At 43.6% G+C, this 15,613-nt stretch overlaps 1 protein-coding gene across 1 annotated transcript in view; it reads right to left on the reverse strand.

Moving 5' to 3' along the window:
* Positions 1 to 3,273, reverse strand: part of RAB38 (RAB38, member RAS oncogene family) — a 56,928-nt gene extending 53,655 nt beyond the window's left edge. Inside the window, exon 1 of the mRNA XM_039254347.1 lies at positions 2,969 to 3,273. Coding sequence (XP_039110278.1) covers positions 2,969 to 3,170 — 202 coding nt within the window. The 5' untranslated portion in view covers positions 3,171 to 3,273. The remainder of the gene's footprint in view (positions 1 to 2,968) is intronic.
* Between the last annotated feature and the right edge of the window lie 12,340 nt (positions 3,274 to 15,613).

Consider the following 15,613-nt stretch of genomic DNA (forward strand, 5'->3'; position numbering starts at 1 on the left):
AGATCCCCTCTATAGCAGATGGATCTGATAATCTATCAAGACAGGGCCCATCCCCTCTATCGCATCCACACTCCCAACCAGCTTACCCTTTCACCCTTCAGCTTCACCTGTTCTTTCCACACACAGCAGAGTTGAGAATAAAGAGGAGAGAGAAGCACTCCTGTGTTTGGACAGACAGGCTGATCTGAAGGTGCCGTGAGGTACAGTTAGCTGACTGGAATCTGAGTGGGCAGTTGAGGCCAGATTTCATATGAGTTCACTCCTCACAGGGCTACCGATGTAGCTTGAAACTTGTCACCACGATGCTCCAATCATCCTTTCCCACAAATGCCCAGGTTCCCCATAACCAGCTGTGCCTGATGCCCAGCTTCTAACTCAGCTCACAGGGTCTTTGGGCTGGAGGCTGCCAAAGACAGACTCCCACTGAACATCAGAGCTCTGGGAAGAAGACGTTCTCCTACTGAGCTGCTACACACTGCTATGTCTGTAAAACTCCTCAGGTTTCTTATGTACACAGACCTCTGTCACTAGAGCCTCCACAGCCACTTTAGTCCAAAACGATGGCTCAGGGGGCATTTCTAAACTTGGGATTTAAACTGCTCATGAGAGCATGTTGTAATACGGATAAAGCTGAAAGATGGTGCTGGGCATTTGGAACTGATTATATATTCTATATTTATTAACATTTACTTTCTTAATTTTTTAAAGTTTACTTATTTTTTTTTTTTTTTGGGAGAGAGAGAGAAAGAGAGAGAGAGACAGCATGAGTCAGGGAGGGGCAGAGAGAGAGAGAGAAAATCTCAAGCAGGGTCACACTGCAACCTGATTGCTGGGCTCAGACCCATGAACCCTAGATCATGACCTGAGCCAAAACCAAGAGTCTGATGTTTAACTGACTGAGCACCCGGGGTCCCCCATTATTGATTAAGATTTAGTTGACACATTTATATCATGTCCTTCTGCCCTAGCATTTATACTTGGTCAAAAAAAATGGTAGTTAGTATAATGGTTATCCTTGCAGCTCTCCTAGATAGTAGGGATTGTTACCTTTAGCTGGCATCTGTTGCTTGCTCATTTGTCATTTATTGGAAGAAAGCATTCTGCCTACATCACAGATAAGGCAACTGATATCAGGAGGTAAGGGAACTTACCTAAAATCGCCCAGGACATGTGAGGGTAAAACAGGGTTTCAGTTGAAAGCGGTGCAACTCTGGAATTAAGCTCTTAATCACTATACCTTCCTATCTTCTCTATTAGGTGCAGACACTGAGATTCATGGACATTATGTAACATGCCTAAGTCACATTCTTACTTGCACTTGACACAAAAGTTTAAATTACAGCTACCTCCCCTTTCAAACAGTAAGCTAATTCTAAACTTGAGTCCTGGACACTCCAGTGCAGCCAGAAGTTTTCAGACACTAAAACATGCAGCAACCAAGTACAGAGACTCAGAGTGGCTTTTCTGGATGAAAAGCCCAATCAGATAGTGGCTGGTGACGTCTTCCGGTCTCTGGTAAGTCCTGTGCTACTAGAGCTGCCGAAGATGACTCCAAATGCATGAATCTGCTCACATGCCAAAAGTTTTATCATAAGACTTGGGAGCTCATGATTAAAGAGGCACCGAGTCCCCAGAACCAGAAGTACCCTTTCAAAAATTTTCCACATTTGTTCTTGCTTCGAGTCATGATAAAGTGTTTCCAGTCAAATACACCAGCTAAAAATGAAGCTATTTTCTGAAGGACAAGTGGCTGGTTTCGGTCCAGCACTTATAAAGGCTCCTGGTACCACAGGCCACGGAACAGTCAGAGATGAGATGGGATTGTTCACAAAGAATCCTTAAAACTTCTGAGCCGAAAGACTCCTGAGCTGCCATGTCCAACCCCTTTCCACTTAACAAGGATGCAACCGAGCTGAAGGGACTTGTCTGAAGCCACTGAGCAGGTTAGTGAGTAGCCAAGCCAGGAACTATAATGAGGGGTTGGACATGCCCAAGTTGCAAACAGCTTCAGTCCAAGGACTCAGGGTTGGAGCAGACATACATTTGCCTAACGCCCTGCCCAACTCTGGGTACAAACCCTCAGAATCAAATTGTGGTTTCAAACATTGTAATGAGGCTTCACAGTTTCCAGATTTCTCAGTGAAAACGTTAGGGCCAAATCAAGAAATCATAGGGCTAGAGTGGGTGCCTGAGTGGCCCCAGGATGGGCTCTGTGCTGACAGATTGGAGCCTGCTTAGGATTTCTCTCTCCCTCTCTCTCTGCTCCTCATCTGTTCGCACTCCCTCTCTCAAAATAAATAAATAAACTTCTAAAAAAGAAAGAAATCTTATGACTAATGTCATAGACTCTGACAAAAGTGACCCTAAGGTATGTGCATAGAATCGTTTTAGACCACAGAGAGCCAGAGAAAGAGAGAGAAATAATACTTTGCCCCCAATAGGTACACACAAAGATCCTTGGCTTCCTCAAAGCTGAGAACCTCAAAATCGCTTGACCGAAGGGTAGAAAGGGAGGCAGGAGCAATGGGCAATTAAAAACAGCAAGTGAGTCAACCCCTCTATCCTAGAACTTTCCTGGTTCCCGCTATTAACAGGCCTGAGGACTCCCCACTTGGTGGCTGGCATGACACTGAGGGCCTCATCACCGGCAGCGTTTCCCACGCCCGGAAAAAGAGTTGGAGACCGAGAAGTGAATGCAACTCCTGATAGTCTCTCTCGGGGTCCCTTCGGGGGCCCGCGGTGGGTTGAAAGATCCCAGGAGAAGGTGTGAGCGGGAGTTCAAGCAGCAATCCCAAAGCGCCAGGGAATGCACTTGAAGTTTCATCCAGTGAGAGAGAGATAAAAACTTTGTTTTCTTTGAAAACAAGGTTTCAACCCACCAGAAAGAGTCTCTTGCGGCGCAGCGCCCTAACTAGACCTCAACCCGCTGCGAGGCCCTCCCGCCCTCGCCTCCTCCCGGGGCGCTCACCTGCGATGTCCCAGAGCTGCAGGCGCACCACTGTCTCGGGGTCCCAGTGCAGCACCTTGAGCGCGAAGTCCACGCCGATGGTGGCGCGGTAGTGCGAGGAGAAGTTCTGGTGCACGTAGCGCTTGATGATGCTGGTCTTGCCCACGCCCAGGTCGCCGATCACCAGCAGCTTGTACAGGTGCTCCTTGTGCGCGGCCTGCATCCTGGCGGGCCGCCCGCGTGCGTGCGGGACCGGGGGAGCGCAGCCAGCCGGGGCCTGGGCGGGAGAGCGACTCGCGCAGCGCGGGTGCGGGCGCCGGGGAGCCGAGCGGCGGGGCGGGGGCGGGAGGCGGAACTCCTCCCCCGCCGCCTGGAGAAACGCCCAGACAGACGCCCGGGGGTTAACTGTCCTTCCTACCCCGCGCCGCGCTGCCCCGGAGGTGGGCGGAGACGGAGGCGTCTCCCGGGACTGGGAAGCCGGGGACTCGAGCGTGAATGCCTGTTGCGGAGGTTATTCGTAGGGCGCTTTGCAGTTTCCAAAGAGCTTTCCTCGCCTGTGATCCTGAACGCAAAGCTGTGAGGTGTGGGCTTTATTTCCCACGTTCTGCATGCGGGAAAACTGGGTGTTAGAAAAGTTCAGTGCATTGCGGGAGATGAAAAGTGAAAAGCCTGGTGAACGCAGGGCTCCTGAGCCCACAGCTGCGCCTCCAACCCACGCTCCTGAGAGAGCTTGGAAGAGAGGCGGCGGATAATACAATTGTAGGAAGCCCAGCATTGGGGTTTGGGTTCTGCATGCCCTGGTTTTAGAGGTGAGTGATCTTGGGCAAGTCATTTGACCTTGGGCAAGTCATTTGACCTTGGGCAAGCCTCAGTTTGCTTTCTTCCTCAGTAGGAACGGTAGTCCAGACATGTCGGCAGCCTTGCGGTGAGAACACAGCACTTTAACACCTATTCAACTGTCAGTGGCCTACCAAGGGGGATCACTGGGCTGAAAACACACAGGGCATCCTTGGCTTTTAGCCTCCTCTTCTCCTATCCTAAAAGCTATGGGCAGCATTGAAAGACAATTTAAATAACTGGTCAGATTACTTCAGGTGATCATAATAGCAAGCAATTATCCAGCACTTGATATGTGCGAGTTTTATACACACATCGCTTAATTATCCTACCAGTCTTAAAATTGATACCATCATTCTTCCCACTTTACAGAAGAGGAAACTGAGGCCTAGACATTTTAAGTAATGTACCCAGGATCAAATAGGAAAAAGCCAAATTAAAAGCCAATTTTCTATTCCAAAGAGAGAGTTTTTGTTTGATTTTTAATTTATTCTTTTAACCAATGTATATTTGTGCTTGGGACGATACAGAAATAATACAATGATTCCTGGTCTCAAAAACTTTACCGTCTTGTCGGTGGAGGCAGACAAGAAAAACAAAAATAAATAAGTCCAATTTGTAACATATTAGTTGGTGTTAACTAAGGTAGGGCTACAGGTATGAAGAGTTGGAATGGGGTTGGCCTTTAGATAGGGTGGCCAGAGAAGGCCTCACTGAGAAGGCAACAAATCGGTAAAAACGTACATTTCTGAGGAAGTGGCATGCAGATCTATGTGCTGAGCATTTTGTACCAAAGTGAGTCATTTTGTACCCGAATGTGCCAGGAACTGAGCCACATCCACATCATCTCATTTCATCTCTCCAAATATATTGTGAAGAATTTTGTCCAGTTTATAGATGAGGAAAGCAAGACAGAGAGCATTTTCCCCAAACCCACACAGAGTGTTAAAACTGGGACTTCAATCCAGGCTTGTGTGAAACAGAAAATAGAAGGTTAGGCAAGCCCATCGCCTTTCCACCTTCATCTAACATTACACATGCTTGCCTTCAGCCTCCACGAGCCCCTAACAAGCAGAGCGATGCCCCAGCTGCTTAACCTAGATAAGTCACATAACCTCACTGAACCTCAATTTCCACATGCACAAAATGAGAATGCTATCTACCTTCTAGAGTTGTCAGTAAAAGTAGAGACAATATATATAATAAAAAGTCCAGCTGAATAGCAGGTGCTGACTAAATGGCAGCTATAAATAGCAAATGAGGGACGAGCTTTTCACACCATGTTCTCTGATATAAATACTGAGGACCAGCATCATATCTTGTCAGCTTTCTGTCCCTTCAGGGGGTAACACAGAAGCTTTGCTCATAATGGGCACTAAGTGAAGGTGTGCAGAATTGCACTCATTTGTGTTTTATTCACTGCCTAGATAGGTAGACACCATTCTTTGGTTTCCACCCACCCCACGCAGGGACACACCAGACAGATTATATCTAATAACTGAACCAAGTATTCTTCCTGCTTATAGTATTGGCCAACACTGTGGCTTCACTCTGCAGGGAGGGGAGTTCACAAACCTCAGGGGTTCACGCCCTTCTGAGAGCATGCAGAATGAGGGATGATGACAAAGACCTTCACCAAATCTAAAATCCTGGCTCTGTAGACCTGAAGACAAGTTTGGTCTAGGCAAGGAACTGGAGGTGGAAACAAGGAGTGGGTAGAGGGTTGAGACATTACATGAGCCAGCAGCCCTCAGTGTTGTGCCTGCCCCAAGTGCTTTACAGGCCCCAGCCTGTCTCCCAGCCTGGTCCAGCTGAGTCATCCCCAGCCTTACCTGGTCTCCTCTTCTGATTACGAGCATGTTGGAGCACCAGGATGGTTAGATGTACCATGTAGGACAGGCAGACCAAGATTCAGGTTTTCTAAGACCTAGAGCTTATAAAATAGCGTGGGGAGTGGTCTTTAAGCAAAAGAATACAAAATTAAGGAACAGATCCTAAAGCTTCAGCCTCGCTGCCTCTAACAGGGCCTCACCATTAGGGGCAGTGGGCAGCCGTGGAGAGCAAGCTCCCTGGCCAGACAGGAAGTACTGCGATTTGTTTCCAGAGTCATTCAGGTCTCATGACAGTTCTTCACAGTAGGAAGAAATTACTCCTGGTTTATGTTGTTTAAATCTTTTAGACTAAAGCGGCTTGGTGCACCTGCCAAGCTAGCAGTTCAGTGACATCCTGAAAGATCCCATGTAAAATGAGGGGCTTGGGTTACAAGATCTGTGGAGTGTACCTTTGACTAACCTCTCAGCGTTCTGGGTCTTTTAGCCACCTTCCGGCAGGAGTGACACCCAGCCGATTCTAATCACTCCCACAAGGCACCATTACCAAAGCTGTGGCATTTTCTATCCTGTACTCCATTTGCTCCCTCCATTCCCCATCCCCTTGAATTAGGACATTTGGGTGAAAGACTGTGGAAAAGCCGTTTTGAAACAAGCATCATGACATGGTTCTCTTCCGGTTTCCTGGCTCTGTTCTCTCCTTAGCTGCTGTGCATTTGCCCCCAAGATAAGGGCTCTCCAAGCACAGTTTTTGGATGGCAAGCCATTCCTGGGCTCCTTCGCTTTGCTTTGAACTTTTCTTCCCTCAGAACTAGGCTGCAAACAGGAGACCAGCTATCTGAGGACAGACCATAAGCTAGATTCAAGCTATAGTACCTTCAGATGAAAAGGATATTAGCAAACAGGTAGGTCATCCTTGCTTCCTGTCATTCCTCCACCTCCAGATTATGAGACTCCATAAGAACCCAGCTGGCCCAACCTGATAATCCATCTGTCTCAGATGCCTCGAGACTATCCAGAAGGATACTACAAGCCGGCTCTTTCCCTCCAGAGAGAATGGCTGGGGTTGTGCCACGTGGCTCCTCCCAGCAGCCACACTGCACATGGAAACCTGTCTTCCGCAATAACTCTCAAAGCATCTCTGGCGATGCTCTGATAATCTTACTACCCTCAAGTTGCGACACCACAAAACATCTCCCCAAAGAACAGGAAGGGAGGTGACTCAAGTCTGTAAAAGCTGTATGTTATCACAAAGTTTTCAGAATTCGGGCATGGAATGGCATTCCAGAAAGCACAGAGTTAGCTTTCTCTAGGTCTCCATTCCCTTGCTATTCAATGTAGGTGCATAGTCTTGCTTATATTAAGTAACAAAACTAATTAAATTGATTGGGAAATGGGGTGCCTGGTTGTGTCCAACTCTTGATTTCAGCTCAGGTCATGATCTAACGATTTGTGACATCCAGCCCTGAGGTGGGCTCTGTGCTGAGAGCCTGGAGCCAGCTTGGGATTCTCTCCCTTTTTCTCTCCCTCTCCCCCTGCTCATGCTCTCTCTCTCAAAATAAATAAATAAACTTTATAAAATAAATAAATAAAATGATTGGGAATTGCTTTGCAAATATAAACACGAAGCCCATATGTTTCACTTCTAGTGCTGTTCTATTAGATGAGTCCCTATAAAGTTACCTTATTTGCTTTCACCAATAAGAGAGCAGTAGGGAGTTATTCATCCATTAGTTTATATGGCTCTTAATTACCGCTCTGAAGAAATACTTCAATGACTTCATGATAGGGTACCAAAGATTCTGCTGGAGGAAGGTAAGGTAATTTTTCTTAGATTAATAAAAACAATATATCTTTGATAAAGGACTGTAGGAGATTATCATAGAATTTATCATCTGAAGAGGGACCCTTGAGAGTGAAAGGGGGACCTACTAATAATTACACCAAGCCCCAGAAACAAGGCAGCGCTGTCCAAAAGAATGTTTATACCTGAAGCAGAGAGTGAGATCCACAAGTAAGAGTGACATTTGAAAATTCTCCTAAATCATCATTTTAATAAATAGTTCTGCCAAGTTAAGGCTGTGCTCATTTCTCACTGAATGCAAAGAGTCCCCCTTTTGCCTACTAGGCTTCTATGAAGCCTGTGCTAACTTGCAGTGTGAGCTATATCCAGTATTAACTCAAGATGGAGCAGGTGTCTGGAAGTAGGCAACCATTTTCAAACTATGTGGAGAGAGGCCAAGATGGATTCTGTATGGAAAGTGCTTGAAATGAATACACTTCAGTCTATGAGAACTTTGATGTTGGATTTTTTACCCAGAAAGAAAATCTGTGGTAGAATATTTACTGATTATCATCAGAAATTGATTGCAGGTGAGTTTTTGAAACCACCATTTAGTTTGGACCCAAAAAAGCAGATCATGACCTAACTCATTTTCACCAGATTTATTACCATTTAAACTCCTATGCTTTCGCTGAACACATTTGACTTGCATTAGACAGACAGGGTTGAGTTGGGATTCATTTTCCTCCTAACCCACCCAACATGGATAAGTATAAATGAGCTATGGAATAGCCAAAAGGCAAGCATCTGAGAACACTGAGTGAAATGATTCAATATGACTCAGAGTTTTAACTTCCCTGTACTGAGTGCCTACAATGCACCAAGCCCATTATCTTAGTTAATTTATTTAGCCTTCATGACCACCATGTTAGTAGGTATCTCCACTTTATAATGAGGAAAATAGGGCTCAGAGAATTTTTTAATGTTTATTTATGTTTCAGAGAGTGCAAGCAGGGGAGGAGCAGAGAGAGAGAGGCAGATAGAGGATCTGAAGCAGGCTCTGTGCTGATAGCTCAGGGCTCGAATTCACAAACCATGAGATCATGACCAGAGCTCAAGTCAGATGCTCAACCGACTTAGCCACCCAGGCACCCCATGGGCTCAGAGAATTTAAATAATTTACCCAATTTGACAGAGTGAAAATTGTAACTCATAGTTCCTAAATCCCTGCTTTTCCTACTCTGCACACTCTTGTAGCATGTGGTAAAGTCCAGACCCAGACCTCTCCAGCTTTGTTTCTGCTATAAAACAAAGAGTCTACTTCTATTGCTTTCAGAGGAGGCAATAGTATGAAAATACTGAGGATCCTCTGGGAGTAAGCTCCCAACACTCAACAAGTGGGGACACGGGGACTGGTATGTTCTAGCTCAGAGGATAACTCAAGAAAATTTTCTGACAGTGTGTCAGTCAAGGAGTATTTATGTGCAAAGCACCGTGACAGAATATTTTTTGAGGGTCAGGGTCAGGAGTGGGGTCTCAGATTTATTAACAAGAATGTCACCACCATCGACATGTTTGGCCTCTGGTTAGAGCGTCAGTCAGCAGGTATACATGTGGGCCTCTACCTTCCCTTGGCCTCCTTCCCAGATCCCTTCACTGGCTCCTTCCTTCTTTGCTGCTCACCACCCAAGTGTGGTAGTCCCCACCTGTGGGACTCTGCCTTTCCCTGCTTGAGCTCATCCACCTCTGGCAATTGAGCAAACAAGGCTATCGCTTCAACTGTGGAATCAGGCAGACCTAACTTGGTTTCACACTCAAATTCCACCACCAACCAGTTGCAGGACTTTAGCAAATGAATGTAGCTCTTGTAAACCTGTCCCTTGGTGTGTAAATGAGGATAATCATTTCCACCTCCTGAAGTGTTGAGGAAGCCTGAATGAAATAAGGCAGTGAAGTGCCTTAGCCTAGTGTTTGGCCCAGGATGTGCACTGAAAAGCAAATACGGTTGAACTATCAAATGTCTGCTGATGGCTTCTAGATCTGTATTTAAAATCCCAACCTCACTCCTGCATACCATACCCTGTTCCAACTGCCTTTTGGGCATTTCTACCAGGCTCCCTGGCAGACATTTCAAGAGCAGCATGTGCAAAACTGAATACATTATCTACCCTAACAGACTTGTTCCTTTTCCTGTATTCCTGGTTTTAGTCACTGGTTCCACCCAAAGTCTACCAAGCCTGAAAACTCAGTCACACTTGACTCCTCCCTCTGAATTACCCACACATCCCATTATCTGAGTCCTTTGATTCTCTCTCAGACAAATTCCTGAGTGCATTCCCTGCACTCTGTAAAAGTACTATGAGAAAAGAGAGGTGAATATCTATTTCAGCATTACTGTGGGCAACGGATTTTTAAGCATTCTGCAAAGGGCAGAAATCATGAAAGGAAAAACATTTTAAATGTATACATATTAAAAATAACCAGAGGCAAGACAATGGTAAATACAAACTGAGGAAAAAATTGCAACATTTACGACAGGCAAAAAAGGAATATATTTTATATATAAAAAGCTCTTATAAATTATTTTAAAACATCCAAACAGATAAAGGGACAGGGCTATAAATAAATAACCACCACACAAGAAAAATAGAAAGGCAGTAATAATGTGAAAAAATATCTTTCACTAGCAATAGAAGTAGGAAAATTAAACAATGAGATACTACTTTTCACTCTTCAGACAGACAAATATGTTTTAATATTAAACATACCCAATATTGGTGAAGATGCAAAGAAATGGACACTATCATGCTGGGACTATAAGAAAAAGCTGTTGGAGGGAAATATGGTTATATGTATCAAAAATCTTAAAAACATATGTGCCTTTTGACCTAATGATTCCATTTGTATGAATTTATGGCAATGAAATCACTAGAGGTTTGTATTTAACTTCACAAATGCATATTATACTGTTGCCTGTCACAGAAAAGAATGAGAACTTCCTAAATATGCATCAGGTTAAATATCATAATGGTAGGGGCCCTTGGCTGGTTCAGTGGCGGAAGCATGTGACTCTTGATCTCAAGGTTATGAGTTTGGGTGTAGAGATTACTTAAATAAGTAAAACTTAAAAACCATATCATAATGGTATAAATATATAATGTCACAGTATACAACCTTTATAAATGAGGTGAAATAAAAAATACCGAATGACTTAGAAAGATGTTCATAATATTTTTCACAAAATTTAAAATTGGAGGGGTACCTGGGTGACTCAGTTAAGTGTCCAACCTCAGCTCAGGTCATGATCTCATGGTTTGTGGGTTTGAGCCCCGCATCAGGCTCTGTGGTGACAACTCAGAGTCTGGAGCCTGCTTCAGATTCTGTGTCTCCCTCTGTCTCTGCCCCTCCCATGCTTGCACCCTGTCTCTCTCTCTATCAAAAAGAGATAAATGTTAAAAGTTTGTTTCAATGTTTGAATTGGAAAACATTATAAAATATTATAATACCCCATGTGGCATAATAACACACAAAAGGTATGGAAAGTTATAGATCTGTATGTTATCAGAGACTAACTCTGGATCATGAGGTTACTGCTTTGCTTTATTATATTTTTTCTACTTTTCTATACTTTATATTTTATTTTTACAGGGAACATTATTGATTTCAAAGGGAGAAAACAAATTTAAAAACAAATGACTGTACACTGACTGGGTCTTGGAGAAGGACTCCCAGCTCCAGCTCCGGGTTTCAGCAGCAATCGTGAAATCACTTGTTTTAGGCCTCTCCACCGGCTGCTCTGAATCAGTGTTTTAGGTTTCAGTATTTTTCCAGCCAACCCTTCTTATCCTGATTCTACTGATCTTATCAGTGCTGAGCTGTCTGCCCTCCCAAAATAACCAATGCACCATTTCGTGGGTGGCTGCAGTCCAGAACATCAGGCTTGGTCCCCACACTGTCCTGGAGCGACCACCACAGCAGCCCAGGCTCGGCTCACAAGACCCTGATGGAAGCCACCCCCACAAGCTCCAAAGGCCTGCAGGGAAACATCATCTTTCCCCTAAAGAGATGGCCCTCCCAAACCTTGATATCATCTTCGTCTCCTTCCTGCTGGTGTCCTGCTTTTCCGCTCAGACACCAGTTTGCTGATTCTTCCCTCCAATGTCTCTCCTATTCACCCTGTGCTTTTCATTTCAGTCTCTCATGACAGCTCATCGGCGGCTGCTTCCTGAGGAAATCTCCCCAGCTCTGTTTCCCCCACTAAGACCTATCTTACCCCTCTGAGATGGATCTCCTTCAAAACTAAATTTGTTCAGCAGGGCATTCCTTTATTCACAACCTCTAAACTTATTTTGTTTGAGAGGAATAAATTCTGTCTTATTGAACCTTTCTTGAGTTGTTTTCTGTTATATGCAACCAAACTAAATCTTAAGTGATAAACCTCCTGGAGTCCAACAAGGTTATTTCCCCCTGTCGCACACCGATATAACAGCGGTTTATATGTAGGCCATTTCACTGCTCTGCGTCCTAACAGAATTATTTTTGTAGATTTCTTCCCAATCTATCCTACCAATCAGCACCTGACACAGTGTACCTGCCATGTCACACCTGTAGGCTCAAGGCGATTTTTGTCCTCTTTCAGACAGGCTGCATTTAGTGTACTGACTTACGCAGACAGTAAATGTTTTAATGAAAATGGAAAATATGAACCATGTGAGACCATGTCTTATGCCACTGCCAACCACTTTGAGCCCTGGATGCAGTAAGCTGCTTGTTTTTTCCTACTACAAGGAACTTGAGCATTGCGGCTGGCTTCCACAGAAAGCAAAGAAGAGGGAGCCATTCTAGGACCGTGAGACTAGAAGTTTTAAGGGCTATGTTCCACTTTTGACTCTGCCACTAACTCCCAGGTCCGCCTGGTCTTTTCACCCCACACCATCAGACCCCTCTTAAATACCCTCTCTAAACTGATAAGACCTTTTCAAAGATAATCTGGCCATATGCATTAAAAGTGAGTCTTGAAAATAGGCATAATTATCCAACAAATAGTAAATGCCCTTTAACCAGTTGTTCCTTTTGTAAGAATCCATCCTACAAAATAACTAGTCTTTCAAAGATTTATCCATAAGATTTTTAGTAGCAACCCAAGTACCAATCAATAGAAAATTGGTTAAAAAGACAATGTCATATCCACAAATTTTAATTGAATTTAATATTATATAGCCATTAAATATCACATTTATAGAAATATTTAGTGCCATGTGATGTTTAGGATATAATTTGGAGAAAAATAAACTATGAAATTACACATGAAACACGTCTGTGCTGTCAGTATTATCATCTGTTTGCTTACAACCCTCTGGAGGGCTTCCCAGGTGTAATCTGAAACCAGCTCCCATAGGTGGAGGGCAGGAAGACAGGAACAGACATAGGACACTCCAGGTTGGTAGGTGGCATTTTTAATAGGCAAAGGGAACTTAACATATGAAGCTTGTCTTGGGTGACAGCACCTGCCCTCCAAATCTTAGAAGTTTATGAAGAAGTCCTAACCGGGCTCAGTCAGATATACTGTGCAGTTGTTTTCAACACAGTGTAACTATCTCAGGGCTATGTCCTTGGAGCACCCTCTGAGAGCAGGAAAGGCAAGGAGGACCCACATGTCCAGCCTGGGGTGGGGGAGGTGGGGGCTCAGAGTGCCCAGTGACATTCCCCCAACATCATCCCAATTTTGCAAACATATGTGCTTAATTATATGTATAGCTGGCAGGAAACTTGCCAAAATACAAATGTAGACTTGATGGTGATTTTTCTTCTTTACACCTTCTCTAAATTCTCTACACTATATGTGTATTGACTCTAAAATCATTGAAAATTAATGTATAATTATTTTGGAAATCTTTTGGGATTTACCACTTATTTTAATTTGCTCTTGGTATTTTGAAATTTTATAGTATTACCCCTTAAGTCACTAAGTAATCTCATGTCCTCCATTTTGCAGAAGCATTCTTGCATTATTTCTTTGATAACTTGATCTGCCTTTTTATCTGTTCGCAGTATCTTGAAGTTTTTAAAAATCTAATTCTAACCATCATTATGAAGACTTTTTTTAGTGTTTCATCCTTGTCATCTCTTCATCTGACTTTCTAGAAAATTTGCTCAACTTGCTTTCCAAGTAAGTTTTTGCACTGAAAGTTTTTTTATTAGCCACTAGTTTTTTAAAAAGTGATAGCTTTCAAAAACATAAATATACATTTTGATCAATAAGTTCTTTTTCTTGATTTTTGCCAACAATATCATAATAGCTCACCTTAGGGACAAAACTGACTAGTTTTTGCTGTTTTCTCCCTAGTTACCCAAAGGCCCTCTTTCTTTCAGAAATTTAGGTTAGGAAGCAGTCAAAGAAAAGAAAATATGGGCAAAAAAAGAAGGATGGGAGTTTGTTTTTGATTTTGTTGTTGTTCAAGAAATAAAAACCCTCTTAGCTCTGGGACATTTAGGCTCCAGTGTAACCCATTAAAGGGGTTTGGAAATATCTTTCTTTTGATCAGGGTTTGGATCCCAGATCATTGGCAGAAGCTGGAGACCCAGGTCAGAGGCCAGTCTCCCTCAGCAAGTTCAGCTAGACAGCTGGGATCACCTTCCCCAGAGAAGGCATTCTGTTACACAAACTGGCCTATGTTACAGGGATAGAGCTACAAGGATGACCAGGGCCTCCCAGACATGTCTGTTGGGCTTCTTGAAGCTGCTAATTCCATGATAAATTAAAAAAAAAGGAGGGGGGCATCCTTAGGTTTTTGGGTACCAGAAGGCTCAGGAAGATCAGAGCTATAGGCATTCAAGACTCCAGGATCCATGGGACAAGTGTTTACAACAGCTGTAGGTAAGAGGGCTTCCTCCTCTATTGAAACAGTCTTGTTTAGTATCCTGGTGACAGCCATTGCTGAGTGTTTTGGCTGCTGCTTCCTTCATTCAATGAAATAATTATTTAACCAAGCTTTTGCTACTGACTCATTAAAGTTAAGGTACTCCAAGGTAATCAAATGCAGGCATTTGACCTTGACGAACACATCTTCCAACACTCTTGGCCATTCTGGGATAAAGTCTGTGCATCTCCAATGAGCACATCTTGGCTATGCTGACACAAAGTCTTTTGGAGTGCAATAGTTCAATCAGCTGAATCATTCCTGAGGTCACTCCGTAGCACCTCAGTTTACTCTATGTTATATATTGTTGTTTGTTTTGTTTTGTTCTGTTTTAATAAAAGGTTTTACAGTTCATTCATACTCTTCCACTTAGGAAAACTTTACACTGCTAGAAACTTTTCTTGAGCCACTTTTAAAGCAGTTTCCTTGGAGAATAACCATCCGAAAGCAAGCTCCTAATGCTTCCCCATCTCCACCCCCACCAAGGTCATGGCCTCTCCGATCCATGGCCAGGTCTTCCAGCTCCTGGTATGCAAGGCTGGCATTCTTTCCTGCTGATACAGACTCCTGAGGCTCAGCCCAGGGGATTAGACAGCCCCTTGCCCTCCAGAGAAAAGGGCCAAATAAATAATAATTGAAGATGAAAGGGATTTTCACAGTTTCAACTAAGGCTAAGAAGATTATATGTATTCTAACCCTAATCACAGTGGTAGCTTTATTGCCACCAGAGTTCACAGTGAGGTCACAAGTCACTGGCAGTAAATATGGGCCTTGGAAAAGTAAGTTATGTATCAACATGCATTGTCTGCTGTTTGCTAATTAGCCAGTGCTGCCTGGCATTTATTATACAGAGAAGTTAGCAAAACTAGGAAACACAAGATTTGGAACACTGGGCTAACAAGCATTACTGAAAAGCCTGTAATTATGGGTCCCTCCAAGAGAAGTGATAGCCATCTTAGATAAGAGAAGGAAATGTATATAGAAGATCCCTAGGACATACAGGCAGGGAGGCCAATGGGAACTGTTGACTTTGCATTCATGGCTCTTCAGACTCCACTGAAAAAGAGAAATTATTTGGTCTAGTATCAGCTCTACAACTCACTTGAAATGTGACCTTGGGCAGTCCTTGGATCTCTCGGAGCCTCAGATTTTTTAGCAGTAATAGCGGTATTATCCACGCTCCAGACTTGTAAAAATCAAACTGGATAAATGGCTGAGCAATTATTTGGGAAATTTTTTTTTCTTTTTTTTTTACAAATAGTTTATTGTCAAATTAGTTTCCACATAACACTCAGTG

Source organism: Hyaena hyaena, unplaced genomic scaffold (assembly GCF_003009895.1).
Source record: "Hyaena hyaena isolate Hyena2069 unplaced genomic scaffold, ASM300989v1 scaffold_491, whole genome shotgun sequence".
NCBI lineage: Eukaryota > Metazoa > Chordata > Mammalia > Carnivora > Hyaenidae > Hyaena > Hyaena hyaena.